Source organism: Channa argus, chromosome 1 (assembly GCF_033026475.1).
Source record: "Channa argus isolate prfri chromosome 1, Channa argus male v1.0, whole genome shotgun sequence".
NCBI lineage: Eukaryota > Metazoa > Chordata > Actinopteri > Anabantiformes > Channidae > Channa > Channa argus.
This window is the reverse complement of record NC_090197.1, coordinates 1,519,024-1,543,377: the sequence shown is the minus strand read 5'-3', so window position 1 is coordinate 1,543,377 and position 24,354 is coordinate 1,519,024. Positions and strand designations below refer to the sequence as shown.

Genomic DNA, 24,354 nt, shown 5'->3' with positions numbered 1-24,354 from the left:
ATCTTTGGGTCCAATCAACTGTTTTCAACGTCACATGTTAAAGGGAAACACCTCTTTTAAAACTTGTATATAGTTTAAGAAGTAGCCTCGTTATTATCGACCTAGCGATTGTTGCCGCTAATATTTTTCTCCACACAAGATCAAAAAAATGGCATACATAACGGGTAAGTTTTTTTTGTTTTTTGTTTGTTTTTAATAAGCCATATACAATATAGTACTTATATATTTAAAACTATATTAAGAAATATTTAAGAAGTGTTATATGCGTTCTTGCTAAAGGCCTCCTTCAACAGGGCAGTTCGGACACGTAGCGGACGAGTCGCTGACATGTGTCATTACGACAGGTGTGTAATACTCACTAAATATTTAGAAGTTGGTCGGTTATTTTATTTATTTTTTAACAATTTATATTATGTTGGTTTTTTTATGTCTTTAGCTGAAGAAGCTGAAGAGATACGGGCCGACCCGCCTATCACAGAAGTCTCATCACATGAATTCAGGAATGTTTTAGTTCATAGACAGGAGTGTGAAAACGGTGTGTGTATATCTTAAATAAATATTATTATTTATCAGATTATTAATACAGTGTCATTAGTAGGATATATGGTAATGTGATATTTGTTGTTTTTGTTTTTAAATAGAAAACCTCCAACATGGCGACGGGCTACCCAGTGCTAAAAGGAGAAGAAACGATGGAGACGATCCGCTAGCATATGCTGTACCGCTGATTCCTTCAGAAATCTTCCAGAAAGACATATTACCAACAACACACTTTAACGATCTACAAGGCCACACAGTGTTCACAACCGCGGACTTCGAGGATCTAGGAGCGGACTAATTCGTCAGCGTCTATCTCCAAAACTGGGCAGTAGACAGTGAGCACCAGCTTGGCTTGGATGAGATCTTTGATGTATTAACACCTACTGATAACCACGAGGAGGGTCTTCCGACAGACAGAGAAGCTAGCGTGAATGTGAGGGTTGTAGATGCGTCTGTTCAGACAGATGCTATAGACTGTTCGGACCCTAGTGATGACGGTCATAGTGGTTATGCTAATGATAGAGCCACTGTAAACTCAGATGATCACATTGTGCTTAAAGCTGTTTTTACGCTGTCGAGATCCCTGGAACTTTTTAAACGATCACACTTACAAGTATGCGATCAGATGGTAACCACCCTAATCCAATTCATCCAGAGTCAGAACGATATAAATAAAAACAATACGGACACTGAGGCGTATGGTCAATTGATAAGCACCCTAAACAAGTTCATTCAGAAACAGAGTGAAATAAATAAAAACACTAGTGAAATATATAAAAACACCATCATGCTAGATGCATAAATGACCTTACACGGGACCACAAGACACATCTTTACATATCGTCCATGATACATAGTGAGTTAAAGAAGTTGAGGGAGATTATATCTGTTAAATAAATAATCCTAAATAGTCAGTGAAATGGCGCCACCGCGAAAAAAAATTCAACTGCTGCCTAATGCCGTTTCACCTGTTCGCCCCCCCAGCGATGATGATGATGAAATTACACCCGCGAGTATCTCTGAGTGGCACAGAGAGGCGGAGTTAAATATGACTACTATGCTACAGGGTGTCGACTCTGATGTCGCTGGGGTGTCGGAGCGATCGCTTAATCAGAGCAGAGTTTATCATGATCTGCTGACCGCTGTTTTGCGTGATTATTCCAGGGGAAGTATCGCGGGGTTGTCAGATAGTCAATTAATAGAGTGTGTGAGACAGTATGAGAGTGATAATCCTGATAGAGTAAATATCACCCAGTCAGGGGGAGCTGGGGGTTCTAACATGCAGATAGGTAATCAGACAAACACAGAGAGATACCAGCATTTAATTCTGTCGAGCTGCGTCAGCATGTGGACTTGCGTGATATTGATTTAACTAATCTACAGGATGAACCAGACAGGATTAGAAACATGTTAACAGATGTGATAAACAGAGCGTTGCAGATTTCACCAGCAGATAGTTGTCTAAATGTGGTGTTGACAGGACCTTCACTGGCGAGTGATGTTCAAACTGTTTTACGCGCCAGCGATCAGTGTAATGCAGACATGTTTCTGGAACATATTGCACAGGTGATGCAGAGTAATGACACTACGCTGACTGACGATGCGTTGGTAAATGGTAAATGTTCTGCACTTATATAGCGCTTTTCTACCTATTGGCACTCAAAGCGCTTTACACTGCTTCTTATTTACCCATTCACACTCACAATCACACACACACTCATACACCGATGGGGGCTGCTATGCAGCTGGCCAACACTCACCGGGAGCAACTAAGTTGGGGTTCAGTGTCTTGCTCAAGGACACTTCGACATGTGACCGTGGAGCCGGGGATTGAACCAACAACTGTGAGATTGGTAGACAACCGCTCTACCTTCCTGCGCCACAGTCGCCCTACGTTGGAATTCGTTGTTACAGTAGCTCGTAATAAAAGCGGAGGCGTGCGTCTAAAGTTAGGAAACATCCTATATGATAATATAATTATGAAGAAAACGTGTTTTCTCTTCACACCTAGAGATCCAACTGTTGAAAACAACTTGTGCTTTTCACATTGTCTGGCATATTATTTATTTCCCACACAAACCCCCACAGAAAGATTGGCAACTGCAAAAAAGCTACACATCGATGTCGGATTTGATAGCACACATAGGGGTAACTCTGACAGATATTTCCAAGTTTGAAAAACACCTGGGAATTAAAATTATAGTATTCCATCATAATCACGGTAAAAAATTAGACTTATTCCAAACAATTGACACACCTCACCCCCAGACAGTGGCTCTATCTACACGGTGACCACTACCATTTGATATTGAATAAGAGGCTTTTTTTGGTTCACCCTATATTTGTGAATATTGTTACACACCATGTGAGAAGCCACTGCGTCATAATTGTAGACATCTCTGTAATGTGTGTTTTACAGAGTGTGACCGTTCTGGTGCTACCGTGCAGTGCACAAACTGTAAGCGCATCTGTAAATCTAGTCAATGTTATCGAAGACACAGACAACACGACCCCATACACAACACTGTCCCGTGTGATAGGTTAAAATATTGCACAGAGTGTGGGAAGCTGCATGTTTGTCAGCCTGCTAAATGTGTGCACTGTCGGGAAAACCTTATTGGAGACGAACCGCATAGCTGTTTCATACAACCTGTTAAAAAAAAGAAGTCTCAGAACACCTACATCTTTTATGACTTTGAAACTAGAATTCACGATGGCAGACACGAGGCTAACTTTGTGTGTGCTATGGATTTTAAGGGGAGTAAATGGTTTGCTACTGGTCTTGAGTGTGTAAAGATTTTTTTAGAACGCTACAGGCGTCCTAAATACAAAGGCTACACATTTATTGCGCATAATGCTTCAGGATTTGATTCTTACATTGTGGTGGAGTATTTGGTCAAACAGGGTATCACACCCGCTCTGACCATGAGAGGGAGCAGAGTCATAATAATGCATGATGGCGCTTACAAACAGCGGTGGATCGATAGTTTCAGTTTTCTACCAATGCGTTTATCCAAAACGCCTGAATCACTAGGGTTTAGCGATAAACTAGCAAAAGGTAACTTCCCTCATAAATTTAACACCAGGGAAAACGAACACTATGTGGGTCCATATCCAAATGCGAGTTTTTATGGTTATGATAGGATGAATGAGAGTGAAAAGAAAAGCTTCATGGAGTGTTACGGTTCTGTCAGTGATGGGGTGTTTGATTTTCAAAAAGAGTTGAGACTTTATGGTGTGAATGATGTGGAAGTGTTGCGTCAGGCATGTCTGATATATCGTGACACTTTTATCAAGTGTACAGAACTAGATCCGTTTAACTTCACCACACTGGCATCCAGCTGCATGGGAGTGTTCAAGACACACTTTCTCCCCAAAGACACAGTAGCTCTGACATATGACGGTGCCTACACAAATCAACATAAAACATATTCGAGTGTCTCCATACAGTGGTTGGAGTATGTTGCGCATGTGAAACAAATAGCGATCAGACACGCTCTAAATCACGGCGAACAGAAGTTTCGGTGTTATTATGTAGATGGTTACCACGCACACTCAAACACGTGTTACGAGTTTGCAGGATGCCTGTTTCATGGTTGTACAAAGTGTACAAATCAGGCAGAGTTGAACCCTCTCAGTAAGATCCCAAAGAGCGTGCTCTACCATCAATTTAATGAGAAGCTTATGGTCTTGAGGAGACGGCACTGTGTGCATGTTGTTGTGATGTGGGAATGTGAATGGGAGATGCTTAAAAAACGAGACTCCAGAGTGAAAGAATTTATGGCGGGATACAAAATGCCCGAGCGTCTCGACCCACGACAAGCATTGTTTGGCGGGCGCACAAATGCCATGAAGCTTTATCACAAAGCTGAAGAGGGTGAGAAAATCAGGTACTACGACTTTACAAGTCTGTACCCGACTGTGCAATCGCGAAAGCCGTACCCGGTAGGACACCCTCAGGTTATCTTTAGGGATTTTGATTCAATCGATAATTATTTTGGATTTGTGAAATGTACTGTTCTCCCACCACGCGGCTTATATCACCCGGTCCTTCCCTACAGAGCCCACAAGAAGCTGATGTTTCCGCTTTGTAGGACATGCGCAGATGCCTTGAATCAGACCAGCAGGTGTTGTCATGGAGACAGTGAGAGACAGTTGTCAGGGGTGTGGGTGTCATTTGAGCTTCAGAAGGCTGTTGAAAAAGGTTACGTAGTGATAAGTATTGATGAGGTTTGGCACTTTCCACAGCAGACAGACACCCTGTTTAGGGAATATGTCAAGACTTTTCTGAAGTGTAAACAAGAGGCATCGGGCTACCCGGGGCATGTGAATCACGACGCGGCGAGACAAAAATACATTGATGACTATTATGAAAAAGAGGGTATAAGACTAGATCCGATGAATATAAAAGTGAATAAAGCTGTACGAAGCTGTAATAAACTGCTCCTTAACTCCCTCTGGGGTCGGTTTAGCATGAGAAGTGATTTGCCCCATTGTGAATTAATAACTGAGCCCTCTCCATTCACTCAGCTAATGTTCAGCGATCACTATGATGTACGTCAGTTTTTTTTTATTTCAGAAGAAGTGGCATTGGTTCAGTGGCGTCATGCTGACAAACGAGCTTCTAAACTAATGATGTCAATGTCTTCATAGGAGCCATGACCACTGCACACGCGAGACTCATGTTATATAATCTTATGGACAAATTGCAGGAGCGGGTGTTGTAATGTGACACTGACAGCGTAGTTTTTTCATCTAAAGACGGTGACTGGATCCCACCACTAGGTCCATACCTGGGCGACCTAACCGATGAGATTAATGATGGTGATGTGTGTGGATATCCTGAGGAAGACTTTATCACAGAGTTTGTTTCGGGAGGTCCTAAGTGTTACGCATATGTCACCAAACGTGGGAAGACGCAGGTGAAATGCAAAGGTGTCACTCTAAATGCTAAAAGGCCTCTATCGTCACACCACAGTCACTGCAGAGTCTTGTTAGGTCCTACGTGGCCAATGGGGTTTCAGATGTTGATCACCTGACCACTGAATCTGAGACTATTGTTCGGAATAAAAAGGCCTTTACTCTAAAAAATTCTACACTATCCCGTCGCGTGCAGGTTGTTGACACTAAGCGGAGAGTGCTGCCTGATTATTCAACCCTCCCTTATGGCTACTGATCAGCTAGAAACATTCGATCCAAGGCTGGAGCATCCGTTTAACATAGTCGTGAGCGGCCCTTCAAATTGTGGAAAGACTTTCTTTGTCAAGAGTGTTATTGAAAATGCTTCATGCCTTATTTCAGAGGACATAGACAATGTTGTGTACATATATTCATGTTGGTAACCTCTTTATGACCAGCTGTTGAGAATAAGAGAAATTCATTTTGTAAACGGACTACCTGACTCTTTATGCCACGATGTGCTTCTCCCCACACACCAGAATAATTTACTAATTATAGATGATTTAATGAACGATGCCAGCAACAATGTAGAAGTACAAAATGTTTTCACTAAATATGTTCATCATAGAAATCTTAGCTGTTTGTACCTGGTTCAGAATCTTTTTATTCAGGGTAAATCAAGTAGGACCATCAGTTTAAACACAAACTATTTAGTGTTATTTAAAAACCCACGTGACAAATACCAAATCACATTATTGGCTAGACAGATGTTTCCCGGCAATAGCAAATTTTTCCTGGATGCTTTTAACGATGCTACAAGTCCTGCCTTCGGGTATCTTTTCATAGACTTTAAAGCCAAGACCCCTGATCATCTACGACTCAGAACAGACTTGCTTTCTGACCGTCAAGTCGTATACGTGTCTAAAAGCCGGAGATCCTGATAATGTCAGCGCGCATGCGTAGAAATCTGATTCTTTTGGAGGCTTTATATAAAGCACCTCCTAGGGTCAGATTAGCCATTGTGAACAATGCAGGTACTGACTTTATTAATGCTCTGTGTGAAATTGCAACGTGTTACGGGGGAACATTCCGCTGTCGGACAAACAACACCGCTCAAGAGGAACAAAGCCGGTGTTAGATTAGTGGCAAACAAGAAAGCAGGGATTTAACAAAAGAAAAGAATTCTGTTTAAGAAATTTGTTAATAACAGGCGGGAATTGAACATGTGTGGGAGGGTTACCAAAGCTGTCAAAAAAATAACAGCGTCCTTTTTTTGTAAAATAGACTCCTAGCCAATGTTCTCCAGGCATATGAGAAGGGTGTGTGTTAACAACCAGCATGGCGGGTAGTCTGCTTATTTTCTTATCGTTTAAGTGGTTGCATGGAAAGACGCCTAAGAAATCAGTTTCTTTGATGGTTATTCTTTTAAGAATACTCGTCAACTCTATAGTATTCATGATGTCTAATAAAAGTCCATCAAAATCTGTCTTCTTGCAGACACTTCCAGAATCGAGTCGTACACAGAATAGGCCAAAATTGTAGCTGTGCGAGGCAGAGGTTGTCTAAAGCGTACTTCCAGTCTGACATTTCCGCTTTTAACCAGAGACACGTGACTGGCGCATCCCTCGTCCGGATCCATATTAAAACAAAAGCGGGTGTATCCTCTAGCAAAATCCTGACGTGATATCGCCAGCAAACGGTCTTTTAGGTGTCTCCCCGTTGTCTGTATCAGCTGGTAGTATTCACGAACACACTGGCCCCTATTAAACAACGGTTGAAAAGGTTTGGCCGGATACCGCACCCCGTCGGCATAAAGACTCATAAATTCAACATCGTAATGCTGGAAATTAAAAGGATTGTGAGCATAACTCCCCGTGAAAGCCTCGTTGTCAACAAACGCTATTATGACAAATTTAGGGATTTGACCTATATAAAGATTTTCCTGGTTGCACACTCTTGTACCAGCAGGTACTGAAAAGGTTTTTACACACACTCTGTCTATAGCATATTTCGCATTAGTGTGTTGCAGGGCCCTGCTGTGAGCCAGTCTCACACTGGGGGAGACTGCTACTTTCTTGATGAATAAACTCGCGGACACAATGCTGACATTGAACTGAGTGTCTGTAGACGTCATTAGGCAGAATTAGTTTTTTTAACATATACATTTTATCTTTATATCAATTCCGTTCAATAATAGTTTCTCTTGAAAGAACAGATCAGCGTGTATCGGTGCTAATAATTCCAATTAAATTTTTTTCAATTCAACTTTATTTATATAGCGCCAATTCACAACAAAGTCATCTCAGGGCACTACGATACGGCTCTTTCGGGTGTAATCAGCCCTCAATGCAAGGCCCTCATTGTCGCCATCTATCGATGAATCGTCCATGTTGTTAGCTGTATCCATGCAAAACAGAGCCGTGCTGAATTGTGTGTGTAGAGTGTCTCTTCCATAGTTTGTAAGCAGTTCCAGAATGGCTCTGTATGGATATGTATTTGATGCCTGAGTTATTAAAAGATCCCCCAACGTTATATCCACCAGTGAAAAAAGTGATGCTCCCGGATAATTCACAAATCCCACATTTGCAGCATTTGCAATATTTGACCCGTCAGGGTTGGTGATTTTGACGCGGGTGTACAGGTATGAATTATTTAGGTCTAGATAGTCTTCTCCACTTGATGAAATGTAGAATTCCAGAGGCCCGTGGGGAGTGATCGCGGAGACTGGCGGTATTTCAACATATGTGGCTTTTTCAATACTGGTCTGTGTGTAGGGTTTGGCGAAAAGGTCTAGTTCGCTCTTTACACACTCTTGCGACTGGCTGTGAATCAGAGCCATTGTTTATTTCAGAAGATATCGGAGCTTGTCAGGTCTGCTCTGTGTGTGGTCCTGCCTCTTTTGCGCCAAGACTTCTTCTTAGCAATCCTCACTGTTTTACACAATTTTCTACTGGTTTTGGGCTCTGTGACGCCACGCCTATATCCCACAGGAGGCCTTTTTATTGGTCTTTTACAATACACCGCTAGTCTGTTTCCCTCCTGCTTCTGCGTACTTCTTCTTCTTTAGACACCACATCACCCACAATACCTGTCGCTGCTTTTTTCAGATGAGGAGTGGCAAGACTGAATCCCCGTCTTAGTAAAGGCATGGCCATTCTGAAGAGACTCCGGAAAACACCTCCAAGTCCACTGCCTATAAATCCTGGTAACTCACCACCTGCCTGATTTAGATAATAAGCCGTGTATCGTCCATCCTCTTGTGTATATGGATTATAGGTCATTTTAACCCCTCTGTGTTTCAGAAATATTGTTTTAAAGGTCTAAAATGGAGTTTAACGATTACTTTTCCATATGTAAATGATATATATTGATTCTGATCGTTTTTTAAAGAAATTTCTATGTCGTCTATGACTGATTTGGAGAGAGATCTGTAGTGCGGCTTATCATAACTCAGAGTGGGCATCCTACGCTCGTCGCCGCATATGTTTATACTCCTTAGGAGTGGGACGTGACTGTCCCCCACCAGCTGGTAATCCGCAATGTCGCTGTAAATAAATATATTATATTCACCACCATGGATATCTGCAGGGTAAGGAGCTACATGGATCTTTTTCTTTTCGGCATCTACGGGGAAGCTACTCCCGGTTTGAATCCCAATATCTGAGCGAGTTTTCCCTTGAATGTGAACGTTAGACCGTTAGACCCCACGAAGTAGACATGGTTTGTAATATTGTTATACTGCATGGACACTCTGGCTGTAGATGGGTTCTCAGTAACACGAGCATTAAATTCTTTCACTATTTTAGTGACGGTTTCGTAAAATCCCACAGACAGTGTAATGTGGTACACCTCTCTTGTTTCGGTGTTATAAATATTTATAACGGCATCCTTGCGTAAAAAGGTGTTCCAGACCCGAGGAAACTGCACCTCGAGGTCTAGCGAGTTTTGTTCTGTAATTCCATATTTTATTGTTTGGGTATATATGTGATGATGAGTTGCTCGGGAGTGTGATGTAAAATCCATTTTTATCCATGATGGTTAAACAATGATCTGCTCCTCACAACTGTACGATATGTAATGCTCAGTTGGACTGGCGTGTCCTGCTGTTAAGCACTTCAATGCAGATCAATTATATCCTTTTCAGGTATTAAAGAGTTAAACATTTCAGGCCATCCTAACCACTTTACCAAAACATAATTTTCACGTCCTGCTTCTTTTCTCGCCAAAATTTTCTCAATTTTATAAACCTTATTTTTATCGACAATCACACGCTGCAGCTCCTTTTCATAAAATGTCCCCTGCGATATTTCACCAGCACAGTCTGCTAATCTGTACACCGGTGGCTCTCGAGCTATACATTCATATATTGTGAAATATTCATCGCTGAATGTCTGTTCATATCCTTTCCTAAAAACAGTGCGGTGTTTCGATATCCTCACAGTGTCTCCCACATTGTACTTGAAACAGACAATGCTCCTGGGCTTTGTTTTGTAAAGAGTTTTAAAGACCATAGACTCATTACTCTTATTAACATCTACAGGAGCCATCTTTATCGACCTGTGGTGAGAGTTATTATAGGCGCCAACAAGATCCTGTATGATTTCTATGTATCGCTGCGAATTAACAGAAAAGAAATAGCGCCACATTCTGGTGCGTAAAGTTCTATTAAACCAATACAGTAAACAGTAAACCAGTAAACAGTAAACAGTAAACCAATGCAGTATACAATTTTTGTATACTGCCTAAACCTCCGGGGTGGGATGGATCATAATATATTTTATCCAGAGTGCTTTCCATGATCGCTTCAGAAAACATAAATGAACTAATAATTCTTTTAACATCTCTTTTATTTCAACGATGACACAAACAATTGCATTTATCGTTCATACTTCAACTGTCACTTAGAGAACAATTTCTTCACGTCATCAACATTATAACTAAAAATTAATACATTTGTTTATATCCTATACTATAACACACACAATAATATTTATTTTATTTTATTTTTTTTCAACGACGCCAGGGATCGTAGGCCTCTCGGATGATTCGGTAATGTTTGGGGGGAGTTCTTCTTCTTCTTCGTCCATGCACCCACGTCTGAATGCTAAATAGGCCTCCTGTTGATCATCCGATTGGTCGTCAGTATATACATTATACACGGGTGAAGGATCTGTTAGCGTAGGGGTGATGGGTACCACAGTGTCATCCATAAAACCACTTCGGGCTGTCTCCTCTTCATAATACAGCCTCTCTATAAAAATATATATAACATTTTGGTCAATACACACACACACACACACACACACACACACATTACATACATTAAAGTATAAACATGTCAATAATTACCATTTAATTTTCAGTAGTAGTCAACGTGTCTGATGATTCGGGGCACAGACAGACAACTGAGGGTAGGCAGCCCAGGCTGCGCAGTGCTCGGATTAGTAGGGAGAAAAAGACGTTTTCTAACATCTTCATAATACGTGTAGACACTATATACATTTACTCTGGGAAGCCGGGTTGGTTCAGGTCGGTAAACACTGATGTACAGAAAAGTCTCCAGTCTTTTACCGAAAAACGCATGATGAACAATCATCTCCGTCAATACAGTTACCAACACTTAGCTCAATATCTCCCGAATTGTATTTAACATTGTAAACATACCCCTGGTTTCCCCGATATTCTAGATTTAACTCCACGGGAGTTGTACGCTTCTCAACGGTCTCTTTTTACGCGGCGCACAGCATCTAAAACAGGTTCGATAGTAGACTGATCTCCGTGAGACATACCTGTAGGTCCGTATGCCATTTTGTGATCTTGTGAGGAGAAAAATATTAGCGGCAATAGCACGGGATGGTCACCGATGGCGATTTTTCTTTGTTTTGTTTTTTTTTTTAAATTCAGCAGCAGCAACAGCATCAACAGCGTTAGCGGCAACAATCGCTAGGACGATAATAATGAGGCTACTTCTTAAATTATATACAAGTTTTAAAAGAAGTGTTCCCTTTAACACGCGACGTTGAAAACAGTTGATTGGACCCAAAGATTTGATCGTAACTGACAGGTGTCATTTTACTATGAACCAACACACGAACAACCCTAGTGGTGGAGGTGGGGGGCAACCGTCTAACTGTCAGCTTGATAAGACACACACACACATATCATGAAACTTCATGACATCCACCACCATCACTGGATGAGGAATGGGGAAGGAGGAGGAGGAGAGGGGTTATGGGGTGACGATCAATAGGCATCATGCACACTCATGCACACGCACGTGCACGCGCTTCAGTGTAGGCCCTATACTACTTATGTCCCCTGATGTTATTAACCTGCTCTGGGTCACGTTCACATGAGCCACCGAGTCAGGACATCCTCCTGTAATGAGCCACGACGGCCGCACAGGAGCCCTCCTCCTCCTTCTGTCCTGCTAAACTGCTGCAGCCTAGTGGGTTTATTCAGAATGTACTTTGAAAAAAAAAATATTTTCACCCTTTTTTTCAATTTGAATCACAAAATTAAAAATATGTGCTGTTCCTCTACTGGTGCTGTACTAGCTAACCCTAAACTCACAGCAAAGGAAAGTTTCTAGGAAAGTATTATGAATGACCATTTATTTATGATAATGATAATGTCATAAAATATAATTTTATGCTTCACTGTTCAATTAATCATTATTTCTACAATTTCTTAAATTGATAACTACTTTATGTACCAACAGGCTGTTCAACCATAGTGATATCATGATTTAATAACTCAGTTTTTTTTAAGAATCTCCAGAACCAAATTAGTGAATGAAGCTGTAAAATAAATGTATTGTGGTTAAAGTACAATTTTACTCCAGAAAATTAAAAGTTTTCTAAAATATAAACACTCAAGTATTGAACAAGATGTTTGTAGCTCCTGCAGAAACCATTAAAAAATTAAAGCTAATAAAAAGTGACAATTAGTCAACAACTGACTGTTAGAAGATGAAGCAAAAAAGCACAACTGCACAATGATAAATAAAAGTTTTTTTTTTTCATTTCCTCTTTTTCGGGTTGTACTTCCGTCTGCTGATTCTTCACACTAATTCAAAGTCTTGATCAGTTAACGCATTCTTCTACATTTTGAATACAAATCTATTCAATATTGATTCAAACTGAATCGCAACTCAATTGTTCAATTAAATTATTATGACTTTATAGTAAAATTAATGAACAATTCTGCTTCCTTTGTGTATTAACTATAAACCATTTGCAGATTTTACTGCGCTACTACTTCGGGTCTTTTACTTTGAAAAGGCTGTTCTTCCTGGATGTGCAGTGGATGTATTGTAGCCCTCTGAACACACGTTTAGTACAATCAGAGACGTGTTTTTACATGCGCCGTCTCTATTCACATTTTCTCTTTACATGAGCAGACTGGGTTTGTATTTAAAAGAGGAACTGAGCGATTCTGTTGTGATTAAAATATGTGTCCTCTTCTGAAGTTCAAAGTTAATACTAAGACTAATACAACTACTACAGTAATACTACTACTACTACTACCTCTACTAGACTCGGTCCAATTTTGATGGAAAATATTAACAAAACCTTGCGAATTAATTTAACTGCTTTGTTGGCAAAAATCTGAAGGACATGATCCCCCAGTCTTTGAAAACCTGTAGCAATCCGACTTGGGGAAAATATTGTTCTACTGCAATTTAGTGTGAAAGCTGTTACACATTTCAGCCTTTAGATGGCAGCATTACTTTTTTATTCCCATACAATGAGGCAGAAAAACATTTAAACACTTTTTCTTGTGGTTATTGTATTATCCTACATTGTTATTGCTGTTACAGTAGCAGTATGCATTACGATAAAACGTGATTTCCCAGTTATAATTTCAATGAATATCAAAAAAATCTGCTCAGAAGATGACAAGAAATGTTAAACTAGCAGCCATGAGATGAATTTAGTAATCTGTTCAGGAAACCAGGAAAGGTGTATTCAACTTATAGAGGGAAACCTCAGCATTACGATGGTTTATTCATTCATCTGTATATTTTTATTGATGTAGCACTGATGCTTTTAACAGTGGCAGTTTCAGCCATCATGGGGCCCTGGGCTGAGGCTTTTGAGTTACGTGGGATTCTGGGGCCCTTAGTGTCAACCAGGGCCCCCCCACCAAGGAGATCCAAGCCTCATTTCTGAAAGCCTTTGAACAGTGGCATCAGAAAGCCTCAGTCTGATGATGCCTCAGGAACTCAGAGGTCCCCAGGTTTGGCCTTTCACATTTTAACCCTTTCAAAATTGCTTGCGTATGGAAGAATTTAAAATTTGGCAGACATGGTAGAAGTACTATTTATCAATCAATATTTGAAGTTTAAAATGTTTTTCTATACTGATCTGTATCGTTAACTTGAACGTCTCAATTCAAAGAACAACATTTGTTACTCTACTCTACCAACTGAGCCACAGCCAACCCACTTCTGCTTAACCAGATAGTTTTTCATGGACATGTTGAAAGTGGCTTGACTGAATGATTCTTTTATGAAGCCCAGGAATTGGACAAGAAATGGAGTTTGAGCCTTAACATGCTTGTCCAGTAAATCTGGTTCAGATTCTGATAGTTAGCAAAGGTGCCAACAGTCCAAAAAAGTGAAACATCTTTAGTGAAAATGAAAAAGCAAAAGGCTTCTTAAAATACTGTAAGAGTTAAGCAATGTTACGACAAAGCAAGTTATCAAAAGAAATTTGAAAAAGGAGACTAACATCATTTTTTGATGTGTTACTGGGGATGTGTTAATGCCCATATGACTGGATGAGAACACGTGGAGAATATTTATATTTTAATTAAAGTCCAACCAAACCAGAGCTTCCACACATCAATGTCAAGTTTGCAAACTACAGTCCATCATGCTGTTTGCTTTTTTTCGCCAGCCACAATATAAAATTAATAACTTCAAAAAAAATACCCTGTTACAATTACCAGTAAAAAATACCACGTTTTTCTTTCCTTTTCACAGTTGTAAACATTTGTTTTCACCTGCTTTTTCCTGTGTTAATGTAGCACATGCAATTTACAGGTGACCAGCATAATAATCATCTGCTTTTTACAAGTCTGTGTTTGGGGCAGATGCATGAATAGACAAATATGATCCTTTTGGCTTAGGTTATGTTAAACCGAGAGAGAACTGTAAGTAAAATGCAGCTGTATTTTTAAAAGTGGTATTTTAGTTTTTGTTTCTTTTATTTTCTTTAATTCTTTAATTTTCAAAGAAAACTGTCAAACTGTTCATACTTCATGTTCATTCATTTGTTTCACAGCCTCATAATTTATTTTTAAATCTTTAATGAACCATTTAAAGCACTAAATTCTTTTTGGGACCAAAAATGGTTCTTCTGTGGGATCAGCCTCAAGAACCAGTTTTGGTTGCAGTTGGTGCCTTTATTTTTCTGAGTGTATAAAAAATGACCCTTACAGATTGAAACTTTAAAAAATATGAATGTTCTCATGTTAGTGCTCATGTAGGTGCTGTCCACCTGTTTCCATTCCAATGCATCAACAGTCAGAAGAGAGGAGAATTATTCCTCTATAGTATGTGAGCATCTCTGAGGACAAAGCAACATGGTGAATTAGAAATGAAACAGAGTAACAGCTTTTACTCAGAACAATTGAATTCAGTGTTAGAATGTATTTTATTTTAATGAGGAAAGAGAAGAACGTAAAACTAATTTATTCCAATGCTGTGGACAAAATAAAATGAAATTCTTCCAGATTAGTGTAATGTTATCAGCCAATATATTGTCTGGACCCCTTTTATAACGAATTTTAATATTAAAATCCTGGAGCAACAGAGACCAGCGCATGAGACGGTTGTTGTTATTCTGCATCAGAAACACGAGAGGGTTGTGGTCCGAGTAAACAACATGCGACTGGAACCTAAATACACTTCAAAATGTTGTAATGCCAGTAACAAAGCTAATGCCTCTTTTTCAGTGCTGCTGTAATGGAGCTGGTGTTTTTAGAACTTTTTAGAAAAGTAGCAAATTGGATGGTCTATACCAGCATCATCATCCTGCAGGAGCACTGCACCTGTGCTGAGAGCACTGGCATCCACCTCCAACTCAAACGGATGCGTAAAGTTTGGGGCGGCGAGCACAGGGGCACTGCAGAGGAGAACTTTGGCAGCTTGAAAAGCGGACTGACATTTCTCTGACCACTGGTACGGGGTTTGGGGGCTTACCAGGCTAGGTTTTTACAGAAGGCCGATAATATCCAGCCATCCCGAGAAAGCGGCGGAGCTCACTGTGCGTCTGGGGAGCTGGGAAGTCAAGGATGGACTGAAATGGTCTGGGGTGACAAAGGCACTAATTTCAGAGGCACGTGGTATTAACGGGACCTGCCAGTAACCTCTCGCTTTCGTGATAGCGTTTACTTTGCGTTAATCATTACAGAACCGGGGTGTCTGGTCTGGTTTGGGAACAAGAAGAGAAGGTGAACTCCATGGACTATTACTGGGGACAGCAAAGCCATGGTCAAGGAGGTATTTAACTTCTTGTTGCATCACTGTTCGTTTGGTGGGATGGACACGATACGCATGCAGTTTAATAGGTTTGTGTTCACCTATATCAATGTCATGGATAATCACATGTGTTTGAGAGGGAATATCGTGGAATAAAGCCAGATTATTTTCGATTAGTTTTCTGATGTCAGATCTGGCCGGTTCGGGTAGGTGTGCCAAATATACCTTAAGGTTACTCAGGATTTCTGTGTTTGGAAGGCGTGTACAGGGAGCTGAGCCATGTCTGTCATTTAAGCCATCATCTCTAGGATTGTATGGTGCTTGTGGGACAGACAAAGCGGAGACAGAGACAACAGGAACTATGGCAGAAGAAAATACACCTTCCCATTCAACATGCTTTTTAATCATGTTAATATGGCTCACTCGAGTTTTTTTCTTGCGGTCAGGGGTTTGAATTATTCTGTTTCACTAAGTTTACGGTCGATCACAGAGGGACCAGAAAACTTAGCTTGAAAGCCAGAACCAGCAATGGGCAGTAGAACTAACACACGGTCACCTGGGTGAAAAATCCGCGCAACGGACTTTCTATCATAATTTGCCTTCATCTTGGTCTGAGCAGCTGAAAGCGATTAACCAGCTACATCACAGGCCTGATGTAGTCTCTCTCTAAACAAACTAACATAATCCAGAATGTTCGTTTCTGGACTTGGCTTCTCTGAGAGCCATTTCTCACGGAGCAAACGCAATGGGCCGCGCACAGTATGGCCAAAAACTAAATCGGATGGGCTAAAACCCAAAGACTCCTGACGGGTTTCCCGCACAGCGAATAGCAGCAGCGGTAGCCCCTCATCCCACTCACGGTTAGACTCAGTGCAGAACTTCCAAATCATGCTTTTCAACGTTTGGTGAAATCTACAATCTACACAATCTACAATGACATGTTCAAATTGTTCTCTAAAAACAGGGATCGGTCGTAGCGGAGCGGCAGGGATTAACTGGTTGGGTTTTTGTACCAGACATTTGGCAGGTGTGGCAAAAACGGCAGAACTTCACAACATCGGACTTAAGTCCAGGCCAGAAGAAATAACGAAGGACACGATTATAAGTTTTTTTTATGCCTAAGTGGCCGGACATGTTGTGATCATGTGCTAGACTCAGAACTTGGAGACGAAAAGGCTGAGGGACAACAATTTGACACACGGAGTCATGTGTGGAACCAGAGCTCGGAGACCAGCGGCGCATTAGAAAACCATCATCTAGCAAGTAAGACACAAACTTTTCACATGTGACATTTTTGATTTGGGACACACAGTGAGACAACGTTGGATCCGATTGCTGCGCTCTAATTAACTGATCTCTGTCTACTGAGAGACACAGCATCTTATCATCAAGCTGTAAATCAATACAAACAGATTCATTAGAGTTTTACACTCTGATGACAAACTTGTAGGATCAGAGTTGCTCATAAACGAGTCACTGAGATCCACCAAGTTTCCAACCTTTCGTGCTTGCGCACGGGTTACAGCGCACACGTGAAACACAGGGGGCGAGTTTAGCGCAGTAGGATCAGACTCACGCACATCAATGCTCGGAATTTCAGTAACTTCCAGAGATGGAAAAACTTTACCACCCGCCAAATCATTTCCGAGTATAAGATCTATTCCTGCAATCGGTAACTGATCTCGCACAGCAATTTTACACGTGCCCTTCACGAAATCAGAGGACAGCTGAACAAAATGCAAAGGCGCACGCATTACTGACATTTTCACTCCCCACGCCAAAATATCTGACCCGCAGTAAGACTGAGCTGAGAACGGTAACACATCCCCACGAATCAGGGACTGTTTTGCACCGGTATCTCTCAAAATAGTGATGGGTACTTGACTTTTCTCTCCCACCAGAGAAACAAAACCATGAGAGACAAAAGGTACAAAACCTTCATCAATGTTGTTATTTCTCCACTGAAGGTGTGGAGAGCGGCCTGCTTTGTATTAGCGCTATGGGTGATGGAGATTTTGTAATTTTGGACTCTTTTCTTTTTAGGATGGGACAGACAGAAATGAGGTGTCTCAGCTCATGACAGTAATAACACTCACGTGTTTCAGAAGCATCTATGCGGGAACGACGAACGCTTGTCGGAAATTTTATTTTTCTTTCAGAATAAACCAAATCACGACGAACTGGGGAAGTGAAAACATTTTTATGGGTTAACGCAAACTCGTCTGCTAAGACAGCAGCGCAGAAAGAGAAGTGACTTTTTGTTCATTCAGATAAAAATACAATTTTGTCAGGTAGCCGATTTTTAAACTCTTCTAACAAAATGAGTTCACGCAGATCATCCAAGGATTTAACCTTTAGCCTGACACCATTTGTCAAACAGAACACAAACTCTACGTGTGTCTGTGTGGAAGTTTTTTCACATTTTCTAAATCTCTGTCTGTCTCATACGGAACCAGCTCATATGCACGTAGAACAGTAGCTTTTACTTTGTCATAGTCTAAACTGTCTTCAATAGACAAAGAAGTACATACTTCCTGGGCTTTGCCCACAAATTTACATTGAAATATGAATCAACCTCTGATTCTCTAAACGGCGGAACCAGTGCGTTGTGCATACTCACGTCAAATCCGTCTTCACGGCCACATGAGGGGGACAGAGGTGCAGGACTGGCAGGTACAGCGGCTCCCCGCTCTGTCTCCAGAGCCTTCACCTTCAGCAGCATGGCCTCCACCTCCAACTCCAGGTTTCTCTCCTCCACCTCCCTTATCCGCAGGGTTCATTTTAATTCCTCCACGGTCATACCAGGATGAAGTGGTAGGTCTTGGAGTGGGGCAGGAGCACCAGCTAAGTCACCCAGCTCAACTTCCCTGAAGGGTGTCGGCTTAACAAAAAATCTCCTTTCTATCAGCTTTACTGTGAGGAGCTGTTTCAGTTCCTCTTTTGATGTGCTTGTGCCTTTTAAATGCTAAAAAAAAGTCTGCTATTAGAGCCAAATCAGCTTTGCAACATCTTAGAATGGACGAGCCCCCAAATCATGTTATTCCCCTGGTCTAGAGGAACCTAGATATAACAAGATGTGCTCCACCACTGTTTCCATTTCCAAGCAAAAACCAGACCAAGTGTTCTAAGTGGTAGCAGTTTTAATTGCTTCAGATTTGAGCAGTGCACAAAACCACACACACAAACTCTAACACCATCCCTGTCTGACCTAAGCAACCAAATAAATACAAAGCAAATGACAGGATGTCTAACATGAACTACTCACCCAAAACAGGAGAAAAGGTAGTAACATAAAAGGGCTTCTCACTCCTACTGTGGCCACCTGTTGCTCAATATGTACAGTGAGTTATGTTTGCAGTTATTTACAGAAATAGCAAAACCAAAAAACAAAGTTCACAGAGCTCTGTGAGTCCATTCAAGAGTCACATACAGAATACTGGGTTGGTTGTGAGTGGCAGAAGTGGACCAGCTGGGGCTGCTGGCATCTTGGCATATATGGAGGAAGACGCTCCATCCTGTCCAATCAGGTGGTAACAATCAGCTCAAATGGCCCAATCCGTGACAACCATCTGTGGCTCAACCCCCCTCAGACACACCCACACAAAACACAGAGGAGGAGAAAAAGACAAGATAAAAATATTAGGTCATAACATACCACACACAACAATGGTGGGAGTCAATTGAACTTTCTCCATCTGTACTTCCCCAGCCAGACATACCCTGGTCCCATCACATCTCCCTCTATAAGATCTTGCAGAGAATTTGGATATTTTGCCACAATCTTTTTGGCAACTTCAGTAATATTCCTTTTACTTATGCAAGAACTTACTTGCATAACCAAAATCGCGAACCAAAATCCGGACCATCTCCCTTCTCATTTGTGGGCTTGGTCTTTCCCTCTGTCCAATGATTGCATCGGTTCTTCTGGGAACTTATCCGATGGTATCTTAAAAGTATCCATCCAGTCTACACCTGGGCTTTGGCTGCTGTTGGAAGAAGCTGAGGAAGAACTTCTGGGTGAAGGAGACTACAAGGATGTTACAGGTCCTGGCGAGCCATGGAAAGATGAGCTACTGGTTTCAGGTGTCCGGCATACATTCCTAAGAAAGGTCTCACTGAAATTCTCTGGCAAATCAGTGCTTTCATTAGTTGTTCCATCATTTAAGCTCTATGAAGTGCAATCTATTTACATAATTCTACTGTAATTGTCACACTTACTAATGTAGTCAATACGAGTGGACCCAGGGGAGACGGAACCAAGTTATTGGGAAGGTTAGAATGGATTATTTGGGAAAGTTATGCTGCACAGGTAGAAACTGGGGGGAAAGTGCAGCCGGAGAGCGATGTCCGAGGAGCTCGAGACCCGGTGCAGGAGGGAGCGATGGAGCGGCGAGTCGCTGGAGGAGGACGGGTAGTAGCCGTGGAATTGGGTGCAGAGGAGACGAGGAGTTGAAGAAGATGCAGCAGGGCAGCTGGGGTTCTGTAGGTGAGGAGACATAATGAACGAATAGGAAATTCTTTAATGGTTTAGTTTAAGAAACCTAGTGCACTCGAGTACTGTGGAGGTTACTGAGACGATCTGGCGACTGGTGGTGTGCAGGAGACCTGTATTGATTTTTATATTACTATTATTTTAGGGAACAGTATTCTATCAATTATTCAATAAAATATTTTAACATATTTACTACAGCTGTGTTTGGTTCACTGCTTTACAGACATTTCTTACAGTGTAGTACACCCACATATTGCTCTGAATGCTATTTGAGTTAACATTTTAAAACTGTTGGAATCTGTTTAATAAGTGTTTAGATTCTAATATTCCAAAGTAAACTAGCTCCAAAAGCTGTATGAAATAATGCAGCAAAGTTTAAACGGGAGAAGAAATGGGACATCAGTCCATCGAGGGTCTAACTCCTGTGGAAAGTGTTCAGGTTCAGAGAGAAAAGGGTCGGGACACAATTTCAAGATACTGATAGTGACTGTAGACTAAGTGATGAAATGAGAACTTATTTTCCAACTCAGAAGCACAAATGCTCAACTTTAACTTCAAATGCAAGAAATAACAGTCAGACTTTCAAAGGCTGAAACACTTCTACAGGTTGAAACGCATCAAACTACATCTGCACATTTCCTTCAATATCAATGGTTTTTAGAAGCTGACTAGTTTCTACATTTCAACATTTTGAAATCTAATACAGTCTGTAATATTTGCATTGTTAGTTTGGCTGTGGGTCCTCAGGCAGAGCAGGTCGCCCACTGACTGCAGGGTCAGCGGTTCATGTGTCAGTGATTCCTGAAGCCTTTATTTAGCACAGTTTCTGTGGACTTTAGCTGTAATATGATGCACTTAATAAATGGGATTAATGTAAATACACAACATGAAGATCTTGGTTACAATCAGAAGTAGATCACTTAACCCTAATTCTCTAACAATGAAGAGTTCAGCAGTTGCCTTTTTGAACAGAATTTGTAAAGTCAGAACACTTAATATTCTGGTTACACCAACTTAAACACCTACTTTAAGATGGTGTAAACTGATTCCCTGGACATGTCCACACTAAGCTGGCTGAACCTCTGCATGAGCATCTTTCTGTTTTCTTCCTATATCAAGACTAAAACTTGTTTCTTCACTAAAAGCTTTTCATGAAGCAGCTTAATGCAGAGCTACAGTAGCTGATCTGTTCATCTTTGCCAGTGTTATTTCTGTTTTCTGCATCTCTCTCTTTTCAGACCATTGCTTTGATGCCACAATGAAGCTTCAGTTTCACTTCATTTCTTCTGTTTGACAAAAACAGAAAGCAGCATCATGGTTTTGTGGGCTTCATTTCAGAGGGACAGATGTTGATAGAGGAGAGGAGTTGGATTCTCTGGACTTTACCTGTGAAGCAGCAGCAGAGGAGAGTCCAGATGAGGACGGAGATCAGAGTCATGTTTTTGATGAGGAGGATTTCTGTGTCTTCTGTTGTCATGAAGGACAGCTGTCAGTCATCCAGTGTTCAACTCTCAGGACTATAAACTCTCCCAGAGCACTGGAGCATGGTGCTGCTGATGCAAAGTGGCTCTATGGAAATGATGGGACTGACTCCAACAGGGACTTGGATCAATCTGATCAGGCTGATCATCAATGGATCAATTACTTGATTATTAATATTATTTACATCTATTTTAAAATAATATATGTGTTGTCAAAAAATGTCCCTTTTGCCCTTATACTTATTTGAAAAATCACTATCCTTTCTTTTCAAAATTATCTTATCTTATTATAAAATTAAACATTACATTAAGCTAAATATTAATGTATAATTAAAGATATTTTGAGGTTATTTTAACTTTTCATATCAGCTGAGATATGTTTACAACCAACAACTGATTTTGTTGAGTTTGTTTGTTCCAAAGTCAGAGAGTCGTGTCTCTGTACAGTCAGAGGTTTTTGTACGACGCCTCAGTCACTTTGTATCACTGTGGTGGACTTTTGGTGGAGGAACCAGACTGGAAGTTGGAAGTAAGTTTCTGATAAAATATTATATTTTAAAACCTCAGTTATGGTCACACAACTTTTTGTTTACGTTTCAGTAAACTTGTAAAACAGCTTAAAGGCAAAAAGAAGCAGCAACATTTTTATTTAACATTTAAATCTCTTATTTGATGTTTTCAAGGTGAGTTAAAATGATTCAGTGTAAGTAAAGATTTTTTTTAATGTTGACAAATTTGAACCTTTTAAAATGTCTCAATTTATTTGTTTTAAAATCAGGAAAGTTTGACTTCAAATTCAGGTTGTTATTTAAAATCTGACTGATTTCAAAAATGTCATTTCTTTGTGGTACATAATGTTCTTTAACAGTGGATGATTTTTTGATACATTAAATGATGAAATGTTTATTTAATGTTACCTCGTTTCTCAGTATAAGTAAAGCACATGTATATAATAAATATACAAACTATTCATGTTCAAGATTTATTATGACATTTATAACAACAACCAGAAACTCCTTCAAGAACAAAATCCACTCTCACACAGTAAAGGTGTCCATCTGTGTGGTCTCTGTCCTCTAAGCAGATTGGTGTCTCCTACTGTAGGTGATGTCCGTCCCACCCTGACTGTGCTGCCCCCCTCCAGTGAGGAACTGGAGAAGGGCAAGGCCACGCTCATATGTCTGGCCAACAAGGGCTTCCCCTCAGACTGGACTCTGTCCTGGAAGGTGGACAGCAGCGGCAGCATCAGCTGGGAGGAGACCAGGAGTCCCGGGGGGCTGGAAAAGGACGGAAGCTTCAGCTGGAGCAGCACCCTGAGGATCCCTGCAGACCAGTGGGGGAAGGTGAACTCTGTGACCTGTGAGGCCAAACGGGACTCCCAGACTCCGGTCCCAGAGACACTGAGGAGAGACCAGTGTCCTCAGTCCTGACTTCTCTCTTGCTTTCTAATAACATTTCATTCATCACAATTTGCGGTTTTTAAAAGTTTTTATTGTTTCAGTCCAATAAATCATTTTCAAATCAGCTCTTTTCAGGCCTGTTGGTGTAAAATAATGTTTCCATCTCAATAGTATCATTAGGTCCAGTCATACTGAAGTGATTTCTTGGAAATTATGTACAAAATGAAGTATGAGTTCATGTTGTAGTAAATGTTATTATGATATAAATAATTACAAATGTATTAATGATAAACCATCATTTTTTAGTTAATTGAACCTGTGACTGTAAAACCTGCTTTATAACACTTAGTGCAAGTTTGTTTAGATAAGAAACATTGTTAAAAAGACCTCCTTTATTATAAATAACCTTAGAAACATTAATATTGTAATGATAATGTTATGAGTGATTATGATGGTCTATTAGTCATTTGATGATTTCAGCTAAAATGACTGATGAACCTCGATTTCATATTTGTCAGCAGCTCATACTACAAATAGTGGCACTTTTTAAAATATTCACACAAATATTATCACCTATCAAAATTGTGACAATATGTCAATAAAATGGACTCAATAATACTCACAATACACGAGTAAATGTATCATAAAAACACATCCACGTCTATAAAGACTCTTTCTGCAGCCACATCTCCAGTGTGTATTATAACAGCTTAATAATATCTGGCAGAGCAGCACCAGGGTTCACTTCCACCCCACCTGTATTGTTATGCTCACTGAGACATTTATGATATTGTTTCATTCAAAAATTGCCAACATAGACGAGCAGTTAGCTTCCTCAGCTGTTTCACCACTTAACTCCTCTGGCAATTTTCCTACAAATCCCCTCTTCACTTTTTTCTACCTTCAAGCTCCCTACTGAATCTGAAATGTACAGTCTCACCTCAAAACCTAAGAGTTCCACGTGTCTGCTCGGGCCAATCCAGCTCCCCTAGTTAAAGTCTGTGAAGCTCTTTCTCCCTACTTTACACAAATTATCCAGTCTGATTACTGGAC

General features: G+C 40.6%; 1 protein-coding gene and 1 long non-coding RNA gene across 2 annotated transcripts; both read left to right on the top strand.

Annotated features, from left to right (window-relative positions):
• The first annotated feature begins 231 nt into the window (after positions 1 to 231).
• Positions 232 to 2,243, top strand: LOC137099709 (uncharacterized). The gene is made up of 3 exons (XR_010910795.1): positions 232 to 344; positions 437 to 535; positions 642 to 2,243. It is a non-coding gene; the product is annotated as an uncharacterized lncRNA (long non-coding RNA).
• Positions 2,244 to 4,284: 2,041 nt separating this feature from the next.
• On the top strand, positions 4,285 to 23,407 carry LOC137102119 (uncharacterized). The gene is made up of 4 exons (XM_067481297.1): positions 4,285 to 4,417; positions 5,302 to 5,448; positions 22,248 to 22,430; positions 23,006 to 23,407. The coding sequence occupies exons 1-4, from the start codon at positions 4,285 to 4,287 to the stop codon at positions 23,329 to 23,331; spliced, it is 789 nt and encodes a 262-aa protein (XP_067337398.1). The 3' UTR covers positions 23,332 to 23,407.
• The last annotated feature ends 947 nt before the right edge of the window (positions 23,408 to 24,354 follow it).

Bases quoted from the DNA above. Each gene is read 5' to 3' on its own strand.
- LOC137102119 (XM_067481297.1), top strand. From the start codon at position 4,285: ATGCTTAAAAAACGAGACTCCAGAGTGAAAGAATTTATGGCGGGATAC. The intron at 5,449-22,247 runs GTGGGAAGACGC...AGATATTTTGAG, and splicing joins TTACGCATATGTCACCAAAC to GTTATTTTAACTTTTCATAT. The intron at 22,431-23,005 runs GTAAGTTTCTGA...CTCCTACTGTAG, and splicing joins AACCAGACTGGAAGTTGGAA to GTGATGTCCGTCCCACCCTG.